This window comes from Pavona decussata, unplaced genomic scaffold (genome assembly GCF_977016875.1).
Source record: "Pavona decussata unplaced genomic scaffold, jaPavDecu1.1 SCAFFOLD_161, whole genome shotgun sequence".
Taxonomy (NCBI): Eukaryota; Metazoa; Cnidaria; class Anthozoa; order Scleractinia; family Agariciidae; genus Pavona; species Pavona decussata.
In genome coordinates this window covers 1,524,277-1,548,669 of record NW_028145572.1, presented here as the reverse complement: position 1 = coordinate 1,548,669, position 24,393 = coordinate 1,524,277, and the positions used below count along the sequence as shown (strand labels likewise).

General features: G+C 39.4%; 3 protein-coding genes and 1 long non-coding RNA gene across 4 annotated transcripts in view; 2 read left to right on the top strand and 2 right to left on the bottom strand.

The window, feature by feature from the left end:
* The window catches only part of LOC146464671 (PDZ domain-containing protein 7-like), a 19,604-nt gene extending 16,206 nt beyond the window's left edge, over positions 1-3,398 (bottom strand). Inside the window, exons 1-2 of the mRNA XM_085129430.1 lie at positions 2,560-3,398; positions 10-67 (exon numbers count right to left, since the gene is read on the bottom strand). Of these exons, the coding sequence (XP_084985556.1) occupies positions 10-67; positions 2,560-3,239 (738 nt within the window). The 5' untranslated portion in view covers positions 3,240-3,398. The remainder of the gene's footprint in view (positions 1-9; positions 68-2,559) is intronic.
* The window catches only part of LOC146464670 (uncharacterized), an 18,242-nt gene extending 7,138 nt beyond the window's left edge, over positions 1-11,104 (top strand). The window contains exon 2 of the long non-coding RNA XR_014868445.1: positions 5,198-11,104. This is a non-coding gene — a long non-coding RNA (uncharacterized LOC146464670). The remainder of the gene's footprint in view (positions 1-5,197) is intronic.
* On the bottom strand, positions 7,482-24,393 carry LOC146464668 (ornithine aminotransferase, mitochondrial-like). Its single transcript, XM_085129446.1, has 8 exons — positions 23,598-24,393; positions 17,530-17,652; positions 16,644-16,693; positions 15,923-16,001; positions 14,547-14,600; positions 13,889-13,948; positions 12,264-12,408; positions 7,482-11,514 (listed from the first exon to the last, which is right to left on the bottom strand). The coding sequence occupies exons 1-8, from the start codon at positions 24,207-24,209 to the stop codon at positions 11,351-11,353; spliced, it is 1,287 nt and encodes a 428-aa protein (XP_084985572.1). The 5' UTR covers positions 24,210-24,393; the 3' UTR covers positions 7,482-11,350.
* LOC146464669 (zinc finger protein 862-like) lies at positions 17,896-23,084 on the top strand. The gene is made up of 2 exons (XM_085129429.1): positions 17,896-18,437; positions 19,098-23,084. The coding sequence occupies exons 1-2, from the start codon at positions 18,272-18,274 to the stop codon at positions 21,740-21,742; spliced, it is 2,811 nt and encodes a 936-aa protein (XP_084985555.1). The 5' UTR covers positions 17,896-18,271; the 3' UTR covers positions 21,743-23,084.

The window sequence follows — 24,393 nt, the reverse complement described above, 5'->3', positions numbered from 1 at the left end:
ATTATCTACCTGCAGACTATCACTTTCAGCAGTTCCATTCTGGACAATTTTTCCATTCCTGTGACCCCTGTGAAAGTACAAAAGAACAGTTTTCACTGCATGCATACTAAGCCCATGAATACACGCACACTAAGTCCAGCACAAGCTGCTGGTTAAAACACTGTTCTTTCCAGAGGAGTTTAAGAGCGATTTCTTAATTAGATCGTGTGCAAGCTCAATCCTATTGTATTGCTCCTTGATAGTACTTCTTTCTACATGAATCTTTCTTAAGGCTTCCCTGTATATGATTAAGGGTGCACCAGCCAACATACAGTCATGCAGGGGATAAGATGTAATGCCTTGCCGAGAATGATGGAAAGGGGAAATGTGGAAAACTAAAACATGAATATGGAGATCAAATACAGAACCCCATCTTAGACCACCTTGTTAATACAACCACCTCGTTATTGTGACCACTTTGCACCCAGAACGAATTGAAATTCCAGTCATTTTCTTAGTTTTACAACCTTGTTAATCCAACCAACCCTTCATTACAACCACATTTTCACGACCAGAAGGTGGTAGTATTAACAGCGTTCTGCTAAACACTGCGGGCATGCACAGCCTGGTTTCCATTATATCTTTTCTGAGTTTTTGTAACATCATCGATCATTAGCGATTGATAGGGATCACATAGCAACTAGCCTTTAGAGTCCCCAAATATAAAAACACCCTTTCAAAACTGCAAAAACAGTTGCAGCCAAAATTTCCTCTAACATTAGGTGATATCCATGACAATTTATAATAACAGCTGAGTTTACATCTGTTACAGCTGTCATCTGCCAGCTATCAAAAGTGAAGTGCTTTAATAATGACAATTAGTCAGAAAGCTACCCTCTCATTACTTTAAACTTATCTCTTGTTCAAATGTTGAAGATAATCACTCCTGCAGAGCTGTTTACGCTCAGTAGAATTTGCAACGTAAATTTATACTTTAGGCCAAGATATCTCCCAGGTTTTTCGCTGAGGAAATTAAATTATTTTCCCTTCAGCTGTAAAAAGCGTGGTTCATTTCCCATGCGTGAAATCGACAATTCAATTAGGTGTAGAATCCAGCAAACAACATGCCGCGTAACAGGTAATAGAAAGAATTCATGTAAGTGATTGATAACTGAACATGATCACATTTTTCTTTCAACAAATATAAACCTTCATTTAAACAGAAGGATATCAGTCCTTTCGGTATTTTGATAGCATATCAATATTCTGAGGTCAGCGTCGGATGAACTTCACTCAACTTTATAAAAACTCACAATTAACAACAAGCTATAGAAAATGGCTCCATTCCTCAAAACGGCTTCTCGGGCTCAAGTTTAAAATGTTGCATCTAAACATCAATCAATTAGCCTTAACTTAAAAACCCACAAAAGACCGACGAACCTTATATATGACCCGCAAAGTACAAGTTTGGATCGATGCTGAGTCAATATTTTTAACAAGATGCCTGCTATACTGGCATTACGCGAGATGCTGGGGCTGATTCATTTATTCCAACTGTATGCTTCGCCGATTGATAAAACTATCCTTGCTAATGGAATAGTTTGAGTCACGACGATCGCGTTACGTTGTTTTCCGTGTGTTACGCGACTCAGACTATCAGCGGAAATTTGTCAAATTCCATTACGATAACGTAAGCTTCTCAATGACCTCTTTTCAGTCTCGCGTCGTGGTCTAAGACTGTCAAACAAAGCACGATTCCTTCACTAAGAACTCACCAATTTCCACCGTTTTACGTGTCGGGTGCTTCTTAGAAGTTATTCTTTCGATTTGCCGCTTCAAAATGGTGAAATTTCCCTTTGAAAACGGCACACTTGAGTCCAGAACATGTTAAAACAATATGGCGCGACTTAATCCGTCTTTAATAAATATATCAAATGATGCATTGACGTCACACAGGTAGGGGTGAGTGGGTCCCCTCCCTCACGATATAAGCGACAAGAATGGATTTTGATTGGCCTGCTTTTGTTGAAGACAATCAAAACAATACATCCCGAGTAGGAGAGGGGAGAGTTTAATGAATAAATTAATGTACCGATTTGTGTATACGACGAAGAAAAAAAAAAAGAAATCGACCCGTTTTAAGACACGGTATGCCCCCTCAGGACATCCCGCGTAATAAGTGCTGCAAGTGTGCAAAAACATCGCGCCAAATTTGCAACAGAATTGGCTCTTTAAATCAAGTTTTAGACAACACAAAACAGAAATTTCCATTACATTGGCTTGGAAAAGAAAACAATTTAAAATTTTATCACATGAATTTTTAATTTGCAATCAAGTATTGGCCGGGATACGTAAGGTTCAGTCACGAGCCGATAAGCACCTAAATACAGGCACGCGTTAAGTTCCTTTTTACACGATCGCAATATCGTTATTTCACAAAATGCACCAAAATCAACTGTTTCAAAATCTAGAAGAACTAAATAAGCTTACATAGGATCGTAAGTATTAGTGTAATGGGTATGATGTGACAATCAATCCACTCATAAGTTTTTGATTTCTCATTAAAAAGTCGCCACCTACCAGGAGTTAGACACATCCAAATCGGGCCCAGCAACTGCAGACTTGGCAACCACTTTCAGTTTGTTCAAGGACCCGAGTAAATTCTCCGCCGAGCTTTTGGTAATTTTCTCGAAATCTATTCCATTTACCTCAATTAACTGATCGCCCGGTTTGAGTCCTTGTTTAGCTGCAGAAGAACTGTCATCCACTTCAGAAATTAGAATGGGACTATCGCTTTCTCGACCGCCTTTTATTTTGAAACCAAGAGATTCTACCGGAGAAGGTCTTGTTAACGTTAAAACTTTAAAAGAACCGATATTAGTCGGTGAAGATCCCCTTGCAAGGGTTCGAAGTTCGCTGTTCTTGTAGTTTTGAGGTAAGCTCTGAGTCTTGCGGTTCGTAGCAACTTGGTTTGGTGGCTTGAAAGGATGAGCCATTTCGCTGTAAGGAGCTAAACTATCGAACTTGCTCAAATGTGCCGATGGAATAAGATTTCGAATGTCGGCGAGTAGATCCAGCTTTCTCGGGTTATCCAAACATGATTTCAGTGAAGTCACCAGTTTCTCCACCGATTTGTACGTCTGGTATTCTTTGAGCGTGTAATGTAAATAATTACGATCATCTTCTGATAGTAAACGATGCGCATTTCGTTGAAATTCCTTCAGTTGCTCCTTGCGCTGTGGATCCGCAGTTTGTGTCATTTTGAAGGCTCTTTAACCCTAGTGCTTCCACAGTATTTTATTTCGTCACCAAATCTCGGCTAATCGACGAAATCCTACACAACTTCCATAACAATGGACGAACATGGCTACCAAACATATGACGGACGCTTCTTTCCCTTATGAGCAGTAATTTATGCATATCTCTGCATAATTTGGACACCTGTGTTGTCAGAATAAACAATCAGCATTGTTCAAAAACAAAATCCTCTTGGCATCGCCTCCGGGCCTTACTGCACAGGTCGTTCCAGTATTGCATCTGCATCTGTATGTAATTTATCAAACACAAGGAAGAATGTTTCATCCGATTTCTAAACACCGAGAAATGGGCTTGAAAAAACGAGGTGCAGCTCAGTTTTTCAACCAACTTCGAGGTATTTGGTGATCGGATGAAACACTCGCTATAGCTTCTCAAACCATTCATAATTCTAGGAGAAATTCAAAGCAAAAATTCACCAAATTGTATGATAATTAAGATCACTTTTCAAAACTTCCTTCACGGTTTTCTCCTCATGAATTATGAATGAGTTTGAGAAAGTTCATGGCAAAGTGTGAAGTCCCCATGTAACCTGAGTATCATGCCTTCCTAAGGGGAGGAGGAGAGGGCAGAAATATTTCCAACCCCCCCCCCCCCCCCGTTCACCGGAGCCCTGGCTCAGGCTACCCATGACGCTTTTACCCTTGGAAAAGATAGCCATTTCCTTTCTTTCCAGGGTGGGGTGGGTAGACAGTTAAAGAATCGAAACTACCCCTCTTTGCTGCTAATTTTCATTTCTTCCTTCCTTGGGAGAATAGCTGAGTAAGGAGGGCAGGGGCGTCGGAATTTTTCTTGGTTCCTTCTACGAGTGACGTAAAAGACAGAAAACAATACAAATCAAAACAGGACCACTGGGGAATACCGCGCAAACAAAAACAACAACAAAACAACAAATGAAATGTGCTCCTGGTACACAGAAAAGGATTTTTAAAAAGGTTTGGCTCGTTTCCATCCTCCCTGTGGGGCATACTAATGTCTGGAAATCCGGCCTATTGAATGTAACGGTTCACGAAAAAGGCTTGATTTGTCTGGGAAATTTCAGCTAAAAATCTGTCATCAGTGTGTTCTCTCTCTACATTTTCTCTAATTTTTTATTGTGGCGTTCAATGATGTCTACGCTCAGAAAAAATGATTTATACATCTTTGTACAGCTGTCTCGTGTTTCACTGTTTCAATTTTCAATTAATGGGTATTAAAATGACAAATTTATATTTCTCTTCAGCTTCATGTTTTAACCCGCTAGGTCTTTTTCCCACGACTTCTAACAAGTGATTTCGTTCCTCTTCAATTTTTTAGAGGATACCAAGAAAATCCTTACGGTGGCCATTTTGGAGGCGCCTAACAAATTCTTGAGGAATCCTGCCCCTGGTCTCTTGGCCAGAAGAGATTATTGGATAATCAGGCCAATGCAAGGTTTCCACATGCAACTGGTCGATTTTGCATGTAAATGTGACCATAAAGATATGTGTCAACGTTGTGAACCGCTTCTTTTGTGTCGCATCTTTTACAAGAAAGGGTTAGGAGTTAAGCATACCGTAAAAAAAAAAAAAAGATGATGATGATAACCCACATCCCTAGAGCGAGCCGAGACTCGGAGGCTTTCGACTGAACTAGCGTGTTCCCAATGAGCGAATCACATTCGACCCCTTTGCCAAGGACGTCGACGACCCACACCCAAGGAAAGGTCTAACAGTCTGGTACTAGGTTATCATCCATAGAATAACAGCCTACTGAAAAGGGGCGTGGGCTGTGAACAGGCTCCCAAGTGGGGTATAGGACGAACAGAAAAATCGGCGAGCCGGGCGCGGTATGGGAGTTCGATTTTTGTCTTCGCCCTATACTCCACTTGTGAGCCTGTTTACAGGCTAAAAGGGGCCATTAATCGTGTTCTGTTCTCTTCCAGGGGGACAATGCGACGAGTTTAAGGCTGGTCGCAAAAAGACAACTCTCCAAAAATCAACGAACACAGAGGTTTCTAAGAGGTAGTGGTTTTACCAGAAATCAGGAGAGAGAAAACTTTCCATTCTACCCCACCCCATCCCTCGTGTTGGTAAAGTGGGTTTTTAGTCATTCCTTGCCACCAGCCAGAAAATAAAATTTGATTAAGATCCAAAATACTTCATGGCCAAAAAAGGTTTTAATAATGAATCAAGGTCTCTGCAGTTATTTCGAGATTCACAACACATAATCAAATGTTTTGACACGCCTTTAATAATTAAAATATACCTTTCCAGAGACATTTTCAAGTCAACAAAACATCCTTACAGAGGTGTAGTGAAGCTTTAAAATGAACCACCATCAAAACATCGAAGAAGAAGAAGATGTTATTAGGGCAACACCCCTTAACCCCCCCCCCCCCCCCCCAAAAAAAAAAAAAAAAAAAAAAAATTAAAACGAGCCCAGATGTAGTTGCAGATTTTAAAACATTGATGCAGTCCCATATTAAAACAACCACTTTTAATTTAACTCGCACAGATGTTGATGATTAATATGGGACTCTATCAACTTTCTACAAAAAAGAACAGGTCGCCTTCCCTTTTTCTTGCATTTGTAATCAATTACTCCCTTTCTACAATACAGTTTAACTCACAAGTATTAGTTGACCTCAATTTTCAGTGACTTCTGTGTTATCCAGTGCATGTCTAGAGCTACACGTCTAAACTATTGAGTAGTTACCATAAAAGAACAGAATAGACAGAGGTATGTAAGGGATATTTTACAACTACCATTACATTATGTTACAATAGCTCACTGGTTGGTTAATTGAGTCATCTTTCAGATTGACTGACTACTGAATCAGGGGTCTTGTAGTTGACATTTGAATCACTGTGTTACATGGACTAAAGCTGACTGTACGTTACATCAGTCCAAGATTGTTTTTGTGACTAGAACTCTTAACTCATGGTTCACAAAACTGACGCTGACACCTCTATTTGGTTAATTTTTTTACAAAGTACAATTCCTTAGTCTGGTCGACTGCTGCTACAGTGGTTTATTGTTCTTGGTCAATTTGTCCTGTTTGCTGCCTCACCATGAATACCCCACATTTACATTTCTCAGGCCTGCTATCTATTATTTACTGTCCATGGCATAGATTATTTACTCTATGTTATTGTTTTAAGCATGTTATTTAGTAGTTGTTACATTATCTGTATCCTTAACTGTTCAGTGTACTTTTTATTTTATACTGTCGTTATTAGCATGTTACTTCGTTGTAGTCACACCTGTACTGTCTACTGTCCACAGTGTTTGTGTGCACTGTGTTTACCGTCCACAATGTTTGTTTGTGGTCTGCGTTGTTTACTGTCCACAGTGTTGTCTCCTATGAACTGTTCCTTGAGATCTGATGGCTTTTAAGCAGATGTGGAGGAAGATTCAATTACTGACTTCCAACTTCGCATCTTTTGGTTGTATCTCTTGCCTCCTTGTTGTTGCTGCTGCTGTTGCTGCTGCTGCTGCTGTCGCTTCAGAAAGCTGACATGTCCCCCCCCCCCCCCCTCAATCTTGTGTTATGTTGTATGTATGTAGTCTTGTCTCCATTGTTGAATATGCACTGTCATCTTCTTGTCATCGTCCTGTCATCTTGTCTCGAGTGTTGCTGTCTTTCTTTTGAAGGCAGAGTATTTCATTTTTTTGGTAACAAAATGTCATTTTGTCAAACGGAAAGTCACAGTCCAAGAACACAAATTATTAAAGGAGCTACTTGCTCAACTCCTAAGAGAATCCATTGCACTAGTCTTGCATGCTATTTTCCCCTGCTATGGTTATGTGCGACATTTATTGCTTGATCTGGTTTCATTCAGTCTCTCTTGTTTCTTCACACTTTCCATGTATTCTTCTATTGGTCTTGTTAACTTCCCCTTAGTCTTTTAGCATGTTCTAACAGTCTGTTTTTTCAAACCTGTGTATGTGTTGGTAGAGTTATGGTCTACTTGTCTTCACTGTTATCCAATTGTTTTCTCAAAGGAAAGCCTCTTACGTCCATAGCACTGTAAACTACAATTGTGTTTCAGTTTCTGTCAAAAGTTATACTGATTTCTAGTTACAACTGGTTCCATCTAGGAATGGCCATGTCACAAAAAACATCAAATAATTTGGCATCAAACATAGCAGGTTTTGTCAGCAAACATTTTGAAGTGTGTGTGCCTGTTACACAAAGTTTGAATGAAACTGTGCTTAGTCGTCGCTAATTAGCCAACTGGAAAAAAAGTTTGGAAAACAAATTCACCTCTGACCAGTTGGAATACAAAACATGCTGCATTCAATACCAGATTAGGTCATGTTTTTATAACAAAGTCATGCTTAGAAAAGACCAGCAGTTCCCACAATCCTTGGATCCACTCGACATAAAACACACAACTATCACAATACATACAATGACAATAATTATTACTTTAAACACATCACACAAAACACACTAAGTTAAATTACACCACTAGGACAATGAACTTCAATGTTCATCATAATCAACAAGTGGAGTTTTACTGGTATTATTCTGGCTTGGATCCTTGGCTTTGTCAGCTGCCATCACCATCATAAGGTAAGAGCTAACATAATACTACATACTACTAACCCCCTCCCCTCAAGTGCATTTTCTTACACCCCCACCCACCCCATTATTACCCCATTACTTGCTTATTGTTTCGATATCCACATTATAAAAGCAATGTGGATATGCAATCACCTTAATACTGCATTGTTACTAAGTAAAGCTAACTTTAACATTGTCTTTGCTTTGTCAGTGCAACTTTTTTTACTGTAACTTGAAGTAAAATCTGTTTGTCAGTGTTAAAACTGTCTTGTTCAAAGTTGTTAATTTGTAAGCTTTGTCTGTTTGACCAATCAAGATTCTTATCAAAACAAATTACGTCAACACGGCACTTCAACAAAACAAACACACACACACGTGGATCCACAGAATGCTGTCCGTACTTTCCAGTCTCGTCTTGTTTAGTCTGTTGTAAGTACTTCTTGAAACCCAAACTTTTGGCATCCCGTTGATGTACAAAGTTGGGAACAAGAAGTGTGAAGTTCCTATGGGATAAACACTTATCAACCACTGGGATACTTCTTCATCATCATCTTCATCATCATCATCATCATCTTCTTCCTCCTCCTCCTCTAGCTGGCGGGCATGTTAAACCTTGTGTCTGCACCAATGCACAGCTCTAACTGTTACTGAGCTCTTAGCCCACTACTGTCTGTCCAATTTTCAAATGTTAGTTTAATATGTCTGAAATTAGAGAATTTTAATCTAAATGCACAAGTTTTAATGTGGTAGCATTCATGAGTGAAAGCAGCAAACAGCCATTACTTTGGATGCATTGAAATAAAACCCATTGTTCAAAAAAATTGTCTCATTTCAAGATTCAACTGGGATTTTCTTCAATCAACCAAAAGAAACTTATGTCCTTTCTTGTTTTGCTAGACTTGACTAAATCATCCTGAAGGTTCAAAACAGCTGCAGCTGAGAGCTACAAGTACATACAGATAAAACGGCTACGCGATAAAAACTTAAGGTATGGAGCATGTCAGTGTGTGATTCTTAAGGTAACCTGCAACTTTTGTGTATCCTAAGTTGAAGTGGTGATGAATGAATGTGGTCAACAAAAAAAACAAAAAAAAATAATGCTTCCATGGGGACAACCAGTAACAGGCCATCAACCACAGGAAACTTTTTTGTCATCTTCACTGCTGCTGCACTTGGAGTTTATCTTCATTGAGGGTCAGCTTCCACATGTGTGAGCTGAGAGATCACCATCAATGAAGAGTTTGAGGCTTGGACCATTAATTATGTAACATTAATATCATTTGTTAGTAGTGCATAGGTTAGTACTCTTAAGACATATTAATAATACTTGTTTATTATTATTATTATTATTATTATTATTATTATTATTATTATTATTATTATTGATTCTAACCTAAAAAAAAAAAGAAAATTCTTAAAATAAAGATAAAGAGCTTCTGAGTGTGAAATGTTGTCTGTGCAATGTACCAACTGTCAAAATTATTACTGTCAACGTGAAGGTTTGTTGATTTCAGTCACTACTGTGCAATAATTCTTGTCTTTTCAATATGTGAAGTGTTCTACCATTGCCCAAAGTCAGGTATGGTCAATGATATAAGTGAAAAACAAAAGTAAAATAAAACAATAACATAAAATGGCTCCTTGGGGACAACCACTGTTAGCTATCAACCACCAAGAGCTTTCATTGAGACTTCATTTCTTGTTCCCTTTCTCTGTCTTCACTGAGGGACAGCTGCCATCAACAGAAGCTGAGAGATCACCATCAATGAAGACTGTGTGTATGGTGCTTACGTTTTTTTAACGTGCCACATAATATCAAATAATTATAGTTACAGAATAACATTAGTATGGTTACCAGTGCATTGGTAAAATATTGTTAACTGTTAGTGGTGCAATGTCAAAAATGGAAAAATGTAGTATATGTGATATGTTCTAGTTAACTACAAGGATGAAATAGTAAATATCCAATTTTTGTTGTGATCTGTCCACTGTTGTAACTGTATTTACTTAGTTTTAACTTCCTAGTGCAATAAGATTGTTCTACTGCTGTTTTACCAAGTCTTCGGTCATCCAGTGTAAGCATTATGATGAATCATAGTAGTAAAAAAAATCCAAACAATCTCCTTTGGGAAAACCAGTTGTAGCTATCAACCACAAAGGGTTTTGTCATACGCCTCTCTTTCTGTCCGCTTCATCTTCACTAAGGGAAAGCTTCTAACAGCACAAACTGAGAATTCACCATTAGTGAAGAGTTTGTGTTGCCGAAGAGTTAAAATTTGTCATTAATATTAATGGTTAAAGAATGATTAGTTTGGTTAGCGGTGCAATTTATGAACTGTTAGAGGTGCAGTGGGTAAAATAATAACAAAAAATAATACATAGGATAAAAATATCTGTACTCTCTGTCATAACCTGTCCATTGCTGTCATAGTGTTGTCCTATTTTGTCACTGCGTAAGAATGTCTGTGTACACAAGAATACAATGATGTCGCGTCTTCTACAGTAAGTTGATGTAATTGTTGCAATGAATGATTGCAGTGAAAAAATAAAAAATAAAATAACTCCTTAGGGGAGAACCAGTGGTGGCCATCTCAACCGTCAGGGGTTTTCTTCTTCTTTTCCTCTTCTTCTTCCTCTTCTTCACTAAGGGGCAGCTGCCGTCAATGCAAGCTGACAAAACACCATCAGTGAAGAGTAAATGTGCTAGTTAACTGTTAGAATTTATCATTAATAGTTGCAAGTTAGTGGTTACAAGTCAATGGTTAGTGGTGCAACAGTGAATAATTAATGTTGCAAACTGCTAAAAGTGCAGTAGTTTTAAAAAAAATGAAAAAAAAAAGGAATGAAATATTTGTGCTTGTCAACTACAAGGACCACCTAAAATAAAAGTAGCCAAATTGTCTGTCATGACTGGCGCAGAATGGTAGAATAAAATGTCCCTTTTGAGATGCACACGAAACTGTTGATGATCTAATTACATAACCATGACAAATCCAGAAGTTAAACTGCAGTTTTGTAGGAATTCCTTAGCAAATTACTATCATTGCATTAGAACTACACAGAACAACAAAGAAGTCACCAAATCACAAAATAATGGGTTAAATATAAGCTGCAGCTTAACTATTTAAGCCGATATCAGAACATAAATTCTCCTTACCTGACTCAGTATTTTTCCAACAGTACCAGATCACAAAATTATACTTTCCTTTGGTTTAAGCTTGATCTTAAGCTTGCAGTAAGGAGAATTTAAATGCTGAGTACTCCTGCTTTCATTAAAAATAATAATAAAAATTTAACCCTTTCCCTCTGGACATGATTTGACCCTTTGAGTCACACGTTCATTCAAGTCCTCAAGTATGGACATTAGTTAAATGCTTTTTAGCATATCCTTTGAAGTGGAGCTGAAATTTTCAATCAACAACTCCACTTCAATCTTTTGCAGCCTTGTGTTTACACACTCTTAAGAGGGAAAGGGTTAATACTGAAAATTAAAAACACCCCTTTCTTCACAGCCAGTTATTTAACTCAAACAAACGACTCGACAGTGTCCTTGATGATTCCTATTGCTTCACGGAGCTCTTCTTCAGTAATGACGAGGGGTGGTGTGAAGCGGATGACATGTTCATGAGTAGGCTTGGCTAACAGTCCATTGTCCCTCAGTTTCAAACACACTTTCCATGCGTCAAAGTCTGAAATAAAGTGACCAAAACATGAGCATATCGGCTGGGGAGAGTTGCAAATAACAGCAACCTTTCATCAATGGTGAAAGGGTTACCACTGGTTGCCAATACCTAATAAACCTGTTTTTGTTGTTGTTGTTGTTTTTTTTTTTTGGGGGGGGGGGGGGGGGCAGTGATGAAAATATTGTTACTCAAGATGGCTACTTCATGATCATTGTCAAATAATCTTTGCTCTTGTTGATATACATGTAATACCTGAATTTTTCAATTTGTCTGAAACTAAAATAAAAAAAAGACCTCTTAACACTACACAACATCATTGCCTGAACACTTGCCAAACTGGTGACCTTCACAATAACTTAAGTTGCCATTACTTTTTTTTCCACTTGCTGTGGTGACAAAAGTGGTTGCTGCTTCAAGCGATTAATAATGGTCAAGTGTAACAGATTTCAGATACAGAAACCAACAAATATAATATGGAAGGCAGTTGCCTTTATGTCATGCTCCTTCACCTTTTCAAAATACACACTGTAGTCTGATTTCCACAATGTGCAGTTCCAGAAAAAATCCATACCCACCCCATGGAAGGTCATTGGAATTTCCTGGGGGGGAGGGGGGTCTTAAAAGTCAGCAAAGTATGAAGCTAAACTGGAATTCCTGGGGGATGGGGGGGGGGGGGCAAAACAAAAGACCTTCCGTGGAGGAGTATGGATATTTTCTGAAACTGCACAATCAGTATAATTATTTTAGAATCCAACCTTTTGTAGGCTTGATCTCAATGGCATTCATGAGTCCTTTTCCCCTGGCAGTCTTGACAACAGCAGGGTTAAGCTTTTTCAATTCAGGAATCATGATTTCTCCAAGCCTGGCGGCACGCTCAGCTAGTTTCTCTTCTTCTAGAACCTGTAAGGGCACAGTGTCTGGTAAATATACCAACTAAATTGAAAGTGTTTAATTGCCATTGCTTGCTCAAAATACATATTGTGGTTAAGTTTGTTTTAGTTAGACATTTTTCAAAGTTTACTTTTTGTGATCATAACACAATTAGGAACAAAGAAAAATAAAAATTAAACTGGTTTGATAAAATTCAATCCAAAAGATAAAGTTAGCCAGAACAATCGTATTTCAACAAAGAAACAATGGGCAATTCCAGAAAATATCCATACCCAACAACGGACGGCTTCCATGTTTTAACCCCCCCTTGCCTTTGGAAATTCCAAAATGCGTTACCCCCCCCCCATGCTCTCAGAATTCCATAATTGTGAACCCCCCCTCCCCTTCAGAATTTCCGGTTTTTCTGGGAAGTACATTTTCGACTTAGCAACGCCTATATGAACTAACGAACATGAATTTATGCCTCCTCAGGGCTGTGATTCCCTGTGATCTAGCGGCGCTAGGCGACAAGCTTTGCTCTTCAGCGACAAGAAAGACCTACCGCTAGTGGCCAGGCTGTGAAAACTTCTTTTTAAGTCCGAATATGGCTATAATAATAACCACCATTTACGGCAGTTTTACTCCTCTTTGTTTTCTTGTGCTGTTTTGATGTTTACAAAGCAGAATAGCTCAAATTCAGACGGTTAAAATCTTTCAGCGCTCAAATATGCCATCGAGTCTTGTTGCGTCCTTTTATAGGTCATGTAGTGTGCACGAAAAGTGTTCTCAACCCATATGATTCATGTAGTGTACATGAAATGTATCATGATCGGACGATCTATCGATGCTTGTCTTCTGCTTCCGCGGTCATACGTTCGTGGATAATTTTATTTACGAACTACAAAAGTCCACTACAATAGCGTTTTCAAAGAACTCACTCTACACTGTCTACCCCAGAAATCCCACTAGTGGAATTCACCAGTGCCTTCGGATATCCTATCGTAAATACCCCCCCATGCCCTCAGAATTCCATAATCGTGAACCCCCCCTCCCCTTCGGAAATCCTAAAAGCCGTCCGTGGTATGGTATGGATATTTTCTGGAATCGCCCAATGCAAGCATTGCAATTCAACTGTGAAAATATAAATTTTGTCATCTAAGGAACCCTACATGACCCTAAAGAGACTGCTATATTCAGTTATGATTTGGCTTTTTATTGCTTGTCAATAAAAGTAATGTTACTGCCAATACTATATCTTTAGTTAGGCAGTATATATTTTAAGAGTTGTGCTGTATTTTTTGTCAAAATACAAACAGTGAGAAAGAACATACAGCTGTACTACACACCAAAACATCAAATAAGATATTAGATAAGGTTAGTAGGAACCCAACACACATCATCAATGTTTTGTTTTGTTTTTATACAAATAACTTACCAGTACCACAACACACTTGTCCTCGCATTGGACAATTAGAAACAAGCTGAAAATATTGCCACACTCAATACTCACTTTCAAAGCAGTGATTGCAGTTTTGCATCCAAGTGGATTTCCACCAAATGTTGATCCATGCTACAAAGTAAACAAACAAAAAATTTGGTTAGTCTATATGACAAAATTTATTTTATTTGCGTGATCAAATTTTCATCTTGTTCTTGTGTGAAAAATCTAAAAAAAAATTCCGTCAAAATGTGAAATTTCACTTCCGGTGGAATACAATACCGCGTCAGATGGGACACTGAGGATAGTATAGCTGTGACGTTAATGCAGGATTGCTACTTTAAATGTTTCTATATTCCTCAGTTGTTTCGTCGTGAGCATTCAACATCCACAGTCATAATTTCATCCACAGTTTTCTTCCTCCGCACACGAAAAAAAAACTCAGGAACAGGGAAACCGCGAAACTAGCAAACCTGTATTGATGTCATAGCCCTGCTATCCTAAGTTTCCCGTCTTGCGTAGTATTATATCCCAGACAGAATGTAAATGTCACATTTTTGTTTGTGTCAAACCGGATAACGAATAATTAAATTGATTTGATCAAGCAAGTAAAAACATATCTGTCATAAACACTTTAATTTTGAATAAAGATGTCATATTAAAATATGAGGATTATCTGCTGGTTTTAATGGCAACTAAATTAGTACAAAATAATGCAAAAATACATTACCTGTCCAGGTTTGATCGTAAGCATGACTTCGTCATCACAGAGCACGGCTGAAACCTGCAAACACACAGCTTGTTAGACCTAACGAAAAGGTCTACCCTTCAGCTAAATTGTTATTTAGACATCTATTTGAAATGTTACATTTAGGAATGAAAACAAGTGCAAGTTCTTAGACTCATAAATAAATCATGAGAGGAAATCATCACCACGAAGGAGGTTTAGAAACATGATCTTAATTATCATAAAATTTGGTGAACTTTTCGCTTCAAATTTTTCCAAAATTAAGGATGATTTGAGAAACCATATAAAGTACTCGAAAGAATGTTTTAACCAATTTCCAAACACGTTGAAGTTTAAAGCCGCGGCCACACGAGTGATTTTTTGCTCACGCAGGTGATGCGATTTTTTCAAATTTTGTCGCGTCGCCAGCGCGAGAGGGTGGCTACACAAGTGACAAATTCTAGTGAGTTTGGCGACAAATTGAAAGCCGTGTGAATCGCATACTTCAAGAGACCTGGCGCTATAAACAGACATGGCGGACGGCCCTTTCAGGTGAAGATATTGTTTTATCGCCTATTTGCATTCTTCTTCTTGACGATAAAAAGCAAACGAAGGAAGAAGACAATTAAGAAAAGGTAAACGTGGGTCCGTCCGTGGCTCGCAAAGAGAAAGGAACAAGGATTTTACCATCAACTTCTGACGAAAATTCCAGTCGTTGATATCCCGGCGTTTCCAGAGCTATTGCGGATGACGAGGCTTAGTTGCAGGGTGGCTACACGGTGCAACTAAGCCTCGTCATCCGCAATAGCAGGGTGGCTACACGCAGTATTGAAAGTATTGTATTTATTATTAATAGTGTAAGCAGTGTTCAATATTGTACTTATTGTATTGTGTTATGTTAAGCAAATTACAAAAAAAAAGGTGGCTACACGGGCGCTATCTCTACGATTTTGTCGTGAAAATTTCAATTCTGGCGACTTTTTTCCTGCGTTTTTTTAACCTGTCGCGTCGCAAGTTCGAGGGTGGCTACATGTGCGATTTTCATCCCGTGCTGGCCACGCGACAAAATTTGAAAAAAATCGCATCACCTTCGCGAGCAAAAAATCGCTCATGTGGCCGCGGCTTAATGGTTGGAAAGACTTGGCTGTGCCTTATTTATTCAACCTACTTTTCAGTGTTTGGAAATCGGATAAAATACTCTTCCTTGTGTTTGATACATTGTGTGAAGCTTTGCTCTTTGAGAAAGACACTTGATCCACTAGGCCTTTGACGCTCTTGATGTTTTAAGAAGGTGAATCCTTCAGTCACAAACAGATGTGCAATGGGTAACACACAACAACAAAATGTTGTTACAAAGCAAGTATTAATGTAACACTTACTGGATAAACACCACCACATAAAGCTTTTCCAAGAATAACAATATCTGGTCGGACATTTTCATGGTCCACAGCCAGGCGCCTAAAAGTTTAAATATGAAAGTAGTCAATGACAACATTACAAAAAACCAGAAGGTCATAATAACATTGAGAACTTGATACTGAAAGCAGAGTGTTTCATTACACAAGACAACAACAATTATTATTATAGCCTGCGAGCAAGCTCTCGGGGAAGAGGAGGGGCGGGGAGGGGAGAAGGAGCGAGAGCTTGCACTCATGTCTCAGGAATTTGAATGCCGCCCCCAATACTCCCTGAAGCTCCCTGCTGTCCTAGCTGTCAGAATTTGGCCAATCAGCACAAAATGGAAACAATAGCAAGCATAAACACAAACACATGAAATGTAAATATCCCGCTGGCTTGCCTGCTAGCTGGCAGCAAGTATGGCTGACAGAGATACTCCAAGGAGGGTCTGATTAGGGAGAAAACCCAGAGCAGAAAATCTGTCCTTCGATCAAAGAAGAAAGGACTCGAAGGTACAATGTCATCAGATGCACTTTGAAAGACGGGAATCCTTGCTGACAAAAACTCTAGTCTTTCTGATTGCATCCACTTTTTTGATGCAGAAATTCAAATTCCTGAGACACCGGTCCAAGCTCTCTTTTCCCCCTTTCCCCTCATTTCGAGGGCTTTCTCGCAGGCTAATATTATTATAGCTTAGCTTACTTTCCAGTCCTGCCAAGACCAGTCTGTACTTCATCAGCTATAAAAAGAACCTGGAGAGCAATTGGAAAAATAAAATAATGCAAGACTATATTAGCCACAGGAATTATTTATACAACGAACAGTGTAAAACTCGCATTTTGATTGGTCTAATTCTTAATTATAAAACAGCCCTCTCGAGACATTTGCTACTTCATACTGCACATGCCACTTCAATATGGATAAGTATGCTAGATCCTGTACCTCAAAAAGTCTTCCTTTTGACAACAAAGTAAAAGTTTGATTCTTCACAGCAAAAATTTCCCAAATTTGCATTTAAGGTACCCGAGTTCTGATACTTTTAGGAGCAATTTTGTTTGAAGCAAAGTCTTCCATAAATTAAATGTTCAACAGCAAAGATGTTCTTTTCCTAAGTCAATGATAATTTTCTTCATTTCACTATAGCAAAATCCAAAGGATGACAAAATATTCCCTACCATAGTAACAGGACATGGTTAACGAGTTCAAACCAAATCCTCTTCTGTTGTTACCACATGTACATGTACCAGTACAGTTGAACAGGCAAACACATCCTAACATCATTGGGGTTTTACATTCTATATTTTGACCTTGTAACTTGATCTGTTGGAAACTTCTTCCACTGTGGGGCCACAGCAGTTATGATCACACCAATAATTGGTGTGATCATAATTATTATGGGAACAAAGTATCTTTCTTTGCAATATAATTATTAGCAGTGGGAATATTTTGAACTGCAAGCAAATGAATACACTAAGGCATATGTTTATTTGATTTCAAATTCTGTCTGGCAGACTAAGTGTTCAACCAATGCAAAAGGTAATGAAGCTTATCACCAGCACTGACACGGCATTATGACTCCTGCACTCACATTGTATTTGGAACACAGCTCCCTAACTCCTCTCAAATATCCATCATCAGGAATCTTCACTCCAGCTTCACCTTGAATTGGTTCCACCATGAACGCACAGGTGTTTGGGTCACTGATAGATTTCTACATAATGCAACCAGTGTAACTCAGTATACACCATATGAACCACTGAAACAGCTTCCAAAAGAGCTCTAGAAAGAAGCAGATTGCTACAAGGTACAAGGTACTGGTACCAGGGTCCTGGCTTCTAATATAAAACTGTTACAAAAATGGCTGATGTTTATACACGCAAGTCCACATTGAAGTGTTAAATTCAATTCAATTCATTTTTTTTTTTATAGAAATTGCTGCAGAATGCCTGGCAGATGAAAACTGCATGTTATCAGAGCAGATTACTTCAGTCAACTCCCCTAACTGCAACTTAACTGTATTTTCTGGAAAATGTCCCAAAACCCTAAATGGTTTGAATGCTGACCCCAGGGATTTCATTAGAAGCCGGCAACCGGCGAACTCCGGCGGCTACTTTCTATGTGAGGGCCGGCTACTTTGACCATTTCACATCCCGATTTTTACACGTTAATTTGAAAATCTACCATATCATCTTGACATGATAAGTAAAGTAAACTATCAATAAATGTTTTTCCGTTGATATCTTGTCTCATTTGTGGCTGTCGGGTGATTTATGTAACGTTTCAACAACGCATTTCACAAACCGAGATCGATTCGCTATCCGCCATGTTGGATGAAAGGGAGAGAAAGATTGGTGACAAAGCTGCCTCGATTACACGCTGTACTCTATTCCGGTTTCCCACGTGCTTTCAAAAACATGGCAGACAGAAAACGCGCCGCGGGCGATGGTAATATATTGGCATATTTTATAAAGAGGTCACGGCCGATTGCAGATGCAGGTGAGTAAGAATAGAATGCCTTCTATTTTGCTTTGTGACCTTTGTATTTTTAATAGAAAACTTTTGATTCCTGAAAATATAAAAGGCTGATTGGCACACACTGACCGAAGTGTTTATTTGATAAATTCGCGTGCAGCTTTTTTCCCGTTCTGTGTTTGACTAGTTGAAGTTTTGTACCAATATTAATTTCAGCAAACCCATAAGAGTTTAATTCAGTAGAATTTATTTCATGGATGGACAATCATTTTGGATCGGTACAAAGCCGTTCTTTTGTAATTGCGTGTTTATCTTTCTTATCGTGGATTGCATCAACTTCCGTTTTCGTCGCTTTTTGTCTGAGCTATTTTGGGGTGTTACAAAAGTACGTTTTTTGTATCACGTAGATCCTAGAGAAAAAAGGTGTGAGAAGACAAGCGAAAAGTTGGAGAATTAATTTCGCATTACGTTTCCAAAGTATTTTTTTTTTGTCTTGAGGCAACGCAGCCTTGAATTCTTTTTTTTTTTTTTGAAATTCGATGAAATTCGAAATTTTTCAAACATATGCGTTTTCTTCGAGATGATCACAGAATAGAATAGTACAACTGAACTCAATTGCACACACGTACAGTTGAACTATTAAACAGTTTATTTTCAAATTGTTCCAATTCTTTTTTGCCAAAGGTACAACTACTTCAAATGGAAATAATGAAAGTGATTCAACAGCATTATCTGCCAATACACCCACAAGCACAACAGCTGAATCTGCTGCGGTTGAAACGGCTGAGTCTATTACATCGTCATCCGGTCCAAGCGAAGAAACCAGCCTGTTGTCTTCCAATATTACTCCCATTACTCCAAATACTCCAAAGGACTGTGAATCTTTAATAGAGGCAGCATTTAAAGATCTTTCCATTGTTCACAGCCAGTATACATGCACCAAAAAAAGTTGCCTAAATCTCAGTCCCCAGGAAGTCAAACGCCTGAAAACTAGTGGAGCAAAGGATCGGTTCCAGCATCAGTGGGTCCTTGACCCAAATGTTGCCTATTGCAAGAAGACTGGATACTTTTGGCTTCTCTATGAAGAAGGTGTTGGCATGTTCTGTCTGCTTTGCAAAAAGCACAATGCAGTAAATTTACAAAACAAATTCAAAAAATTCAACACTGATCCCTCTGTGAGATTTAAACGTACTGCCATTATAGAACACGGCATTTCACAGCAGCATAAAGCATCTGTTGAAGCAGAATTAACAAGACGAAGTTCTGCATTTCACAAGCAAGTTGAGCAAAGAGAACAGTCAAGGGACAATGTTTACCATAATGCCTTCCTGACGCTCTACTGGCTGGCTAAAGAGGAAATGCCTAACAAGAAGTTCACCAGCCTGCTTGACCTCACAGAAAGACTTGGACAAGTCGACATGAAGTTTTTTCAGCATCGTTCTGCTGGTGCGGTGAGGGAAATGTTTCTTCTTCTGGGCCAGATGGTACAATCTGATGTGGTGGAGAAGATAAAGCACGCCAGCACATTTGGCCTTCTGACTGATGAAGTTTGTGATATAACAAACAAAGCACAGCTTGTAACATTCATCAAGTATGTCGATGCTGACACCAGTAAAGCGTCCACCCAGTTCATTGCCATTGATGACTTGCTAAAAGATTCAAATTCGGCAAATTCAACTACAGTAAAGAACACAGTTATGAAGCAGCTAAATGAATGTGGCTTAGACGTAAAGAAGCTATCTGGTCTTGCAACAGATGGATGCAGCATGATGACTGGCAAAAGAAATGGCGTATCTGTGCAACTTCGTAAAGAGTCCCCAATGCTTCTCAATGTCCATTGTATATGTCATCGCCTGGCACTTGCATGTGGTGATGCAAATAATGATGTGTCCTACATTACCACCGTTGAAAAGATCCTGATCCAGCTGTGGTCATTTTTTGATAATTCTGCAAAAAGGACTGCTGCTTATGGCAAAGCAGTTATGGCCATAAAGGAGATCAACTTGACAGCAAAAGGACGGAAAAAAGTGGCAAAGTGTTTCAAAAAAGCATGCAGAACAAGATGGCTATCAATGGAGAAAGCAATTGACGGAGTTTTTGATGATTTTGAAGCACCATGTCAGACTCTGCGCACCATGAAAAAAGAGGGCGATGCCTTGGCAACTGGTCTGCTCAACCAGATTGCTAACATCAAGTTTTTGTCAACAGTTTACATGTTGCATGCTGTCCTGCCCGCCCTTGCTCATTTAAGCAAAGCTTTTCAAGAAGGCAATGTTTCCTTTGCAGCTATCACCCCAGCTATCAAGTACACAGTTGACACCTTACAGGATGTAGCTGCAACAGACAAGCCCTTGCGAGAGTTACAGAAAGATCTGAGCGATGGGGGAAGGCTTTCAACCTGTGAACTTCCAGCACTTACTGGCTTCCACGAGCAGAGTTTAACATCACTCACTCAGAAGTATATCACGGCGTTGAAAGAGAACATCAACAGTCGCTTTGAAGACAGCCTGCCTGTTCTTACAGCTTTTCGGATCTTTGATCCCACTGCAGTTCCTGGGAGATCAGACCCAGCATTTAAGGATTATGGTGCTGATGACATCGAAATACTGGCAGGCTATTTCTACAATGGGCACCATAGCCAAGCGGAAATGAAGGAGGAACTGTTGTGTGAATGGCAGAAATTCAAGTACAACCTTCTGCAGATGAAGGATCAAATACCATCTGAGGTGTTGCACCCCCTACACAAGAAAGAGCTGGTCACAAAGTCCCCCACAGAATGGACTCTTGAGAAAATGTTGTCCATGCGCGCCACATTCCAGCACTTCGTACCTGGTTTGCTGTACCTTGCCGAGCTATGTCTTTCACTTCCAGTGAGCAACGCTTGGCCAGAAAGAGGAGCGTCAGCAGTGAAGAGACTCAAGACACGAATGCGAAGTAGACTCAAGAACGACATGCTGGGCGCACTAATGCACATCACACTGAATGGGCCTGAAGTTGAGGAATCTGATCAGTTGATTAAAGCCACTGTGAAAAAGTGGATGAAGATCAAGCCCAGACGGAAAATTGCCAAAGGAAAGGCAGCTGCCGGGAGAGCAACATTTTCCGATGCTGCAGTTCAAGCTGATCTTGATCCTCATATAGCACCAACCCTGCAGCCGACCAATTCAGAGGATGAAGTCAACACAGAGCAGGAAGTTGAAGTGTTGCAAGAAGAAGTGAATGCAGCTCTGAAGGAAATGAACCTACCCCAGCCAGACAGCTTTTCTGATAGCTCAGATGACTCTGACTATGATTCTGATTTTGATGACACTGATGAGTTAGACTTTTAGTCAACTTAAACACTAAGTCAAAGTAAAAGTGTTAAAATATTTATGAAATGTTTGGAGAATGCCTTGTTCACTGAAGTGTCTTAAATCAGTCTCTTATTAAACAATGTCTGATTATCCTAATACGAACCAAAGCTACTGTGTAGCAAATACAGCTTCTGCTCTAGATAAAGGTACAATAATTTTGTTCTACCTACTGAAACATAAGTTGTTGTCTCCAGTAAGTTAATTCAAATCATTTTTGTTGTAGTTGTTGTACAAAATATCCCTTGATAGTTTTTGTAAAAGTTGTGATACTGCAGGAACTGATAATCCAAGACAATTTTCTATACTGCTGTTTGCATTTCTGATTTTAATATGATTTCAATATTACATTGTAATATATAACAATATCGGTTGCTGACATTTCAATAGTTTCCAGTGTGTATGATGTAATTAATACGTTTGCAAACTTCAAACTTACATTTCCAGCTCATTAGACTTGTAAAAAATAAAACAATTGTCTCGCATTGCTAAGAAATCTTCCTTATTTGTTGACTCTCCCTTGTACTCAATTTGGTGCCCAGAATGCAGGAAATTGCATTTCCGAGCATCCAGATTTCAAAATTTTCTGGGGGGGCATGCCCCCAGACCCCCCTAGATGGCGGGGCCAAAGGCCCCTTAAGTGTCACAGCCGGCTACTAATGTCTCTACAGACGCCTACTTCAAAATTTAGTGAAACCCCTGTGACCCACCTGGAAACTCCCATTTAACTTCCAACTTTCATTTAAAACCTATCACTTTTGAGAAGCCTCTCTCCCTTACCACTGCTCCAGGGATCCATTCTTAAATATCAAAACTGAACATTAACTGTGTTGATGGTTTACAGAAGTTCCTGAGATGGACCTATAGTAACGAGCGATTTTCGTCACTTCCAGGCAAGAAATCATTTCAGAATTTGAACTCAGTTGTCAATTTGCTGTTCCCAATCATAACCAGACCATACTGGGGAGTTAGTGATGTAACATCAGCTTTGATTTGCCAGTCTAAAACATCTCGCCCCGTGCATCAGAAAAAACAGTTTTAGAGTGTAGCTGAGAGTATTCACAAAGCATGTATCTTCCAGTGGGCACTACACAGTAAACATCTTTAATGAATAAAACAACAAAAAGAGTGAAGATTGCAGTCTTGCCAACACCTCAAAGATGCATTTTTTCCTTCGACAAGGCCACTTCATACAGTTGAAAGCTCTTTGTCATGCATTACTGTCCTGTGTGATATATATTTGGGCTGTCAGATTTTATGAAAACAATCACTGGACACAAGGAGGTATGTTACGAGCTCCCTCAGTTAACACTGCTTTAGTCATACCGCTGTGCAGCCAATTTATTGTATAGAATGAGGTCTTGAGTGATCACAGGTTGTGCATTGCACCTCACTGTTCTGGCTTTGCCACACACACAAGCACAAAAATGATAACCTCTACCACACCCACCCCACCTCCAAAATTCAATTTTTTGAGGGTGGGGGAGGGTGGTTATGGACATAACTCAACACAGTTTAAATTCAACATTTGAATAAGTGCCACAATTCTATCAAAGGTGTGATATTAACAGTTGAACACATAACATACATGTGACTGAGATTAACATAAATTCGACTCGAGAAATGTGAAATATGAACATGGCCTAATCTTCATATATCAACATTGGCTTTTCAATCATTTAAGATTACAAGTTGCTGTCTCTGGTTCTGGTTCTGTATTTGGAGATAAAAGGGATCGTGATATTTTTTTTACAGGTCGATTTAACACGTGGCGTCAGCTTATTGTCTGGTACGTATCTTTGTAAACAACAGCCAACAACCAAAGCGAACTCACCTCTAAAGCAGCCAGGTCATTGTATGGAACGAGTTCAAAGCCAGGCATAAATGGTCCATATTCTCCATAACAATCAGGGTCAGAAGATGACGAAACAGCGGCTAGAGTCCGGCCCCAAAAATTCTCCTCAGCAAACACAATCTTGGCTTGGTTCTTCGGAATTCCTTTGACTTGATACCCCCATTTACGCGCCAATTTACACGCCGTTTCCCCTCCTTCGACGCCAGTGTTCATAGGCAAAAGCTTGTCGTAGCCGAAAAGCTTCGTCGCGAACTCCTCAAATTCGCCTAAAACGTCGTTGTAAAAGGCTCTGGAGGTTAGCGTCAGGACTTCAGCTTGTTCTTGCAGCGTCTTTACAATTTTAGGATGGCAATGTCCTTGGTTGACGGCCGAGTAAGCGGCGAGAAAATCAAAATATCGTCTCCCTGTTACGTCCCAAACGAATGTGCCCTTTCCACGTGACAAAGCTGCCGGCAAGGGATGATAATTGTGAGCGCCATAAGTGTCTTCCCGTTTGAAAATTTCATCTGGGGTAAGCGCGGCGGCTGGAGCAGAATACTGCCTCGCAAGTCGCAATGGACGAAACACACCGCGAGCACCGAAACGAATCATTCTTAACAGCGATTAGAAAACTACAAAAAAAAAATAATAACTAAACAGCGAAAAGCAAACAAAAATACGTAATTGCACTAATTTTAAATCAATTTGAATCGCATCACATCGATTTTGGGAAAACAGAAATCGCTTTCCGCTCCAGCCACAAGCGACCCTTTCAACAAGAAAAGGACGGACGACG

What these genes read in the sequence shown, in the direction of transcription:
- LOC146464669 (XM_085129429.1), top strand. Translation starts at nt 18,272, where the DNA reads ATGAAAGGGAGAGAAAGATTGGTGACAAAGCTGCCTCGATTACACGCT. An exon ending in ACGGCCGATTGCAGATGCAG is followed by an intron (nt 18,438 to 19,097) that starts GTGAGTAAGAAT and finishes TTTTTGCCAAAG; the next exon opens with GTACAACTACTTCAAATGGA.
- LOC146464668 (XM_085129446.1), bottom strand. Translation starts at nt 24,209, where the DNA reads ATGATTCGTTTCGGTGCTCGCGGTGTGTTTCGTCCATTGCGACTTGCG. An exon ending in ATGACCTGGCTGCTTTAGAG is followed by an intron (nt 17,653 to 23,597) that starts GTGAGTTCGCTT and finishes TGCATTATGTAG; the next exon opens with AAATCTATCAGTGACCCAAA. An exon ending in TTACGATCAAACCTGGACAG is followed by an intron (nt 13,949 to 14,546) that starts GTAATGTATTTT and finishes TTTACTTTGTAG; the next exon opens with CATGGATCAACATTTGGTGG.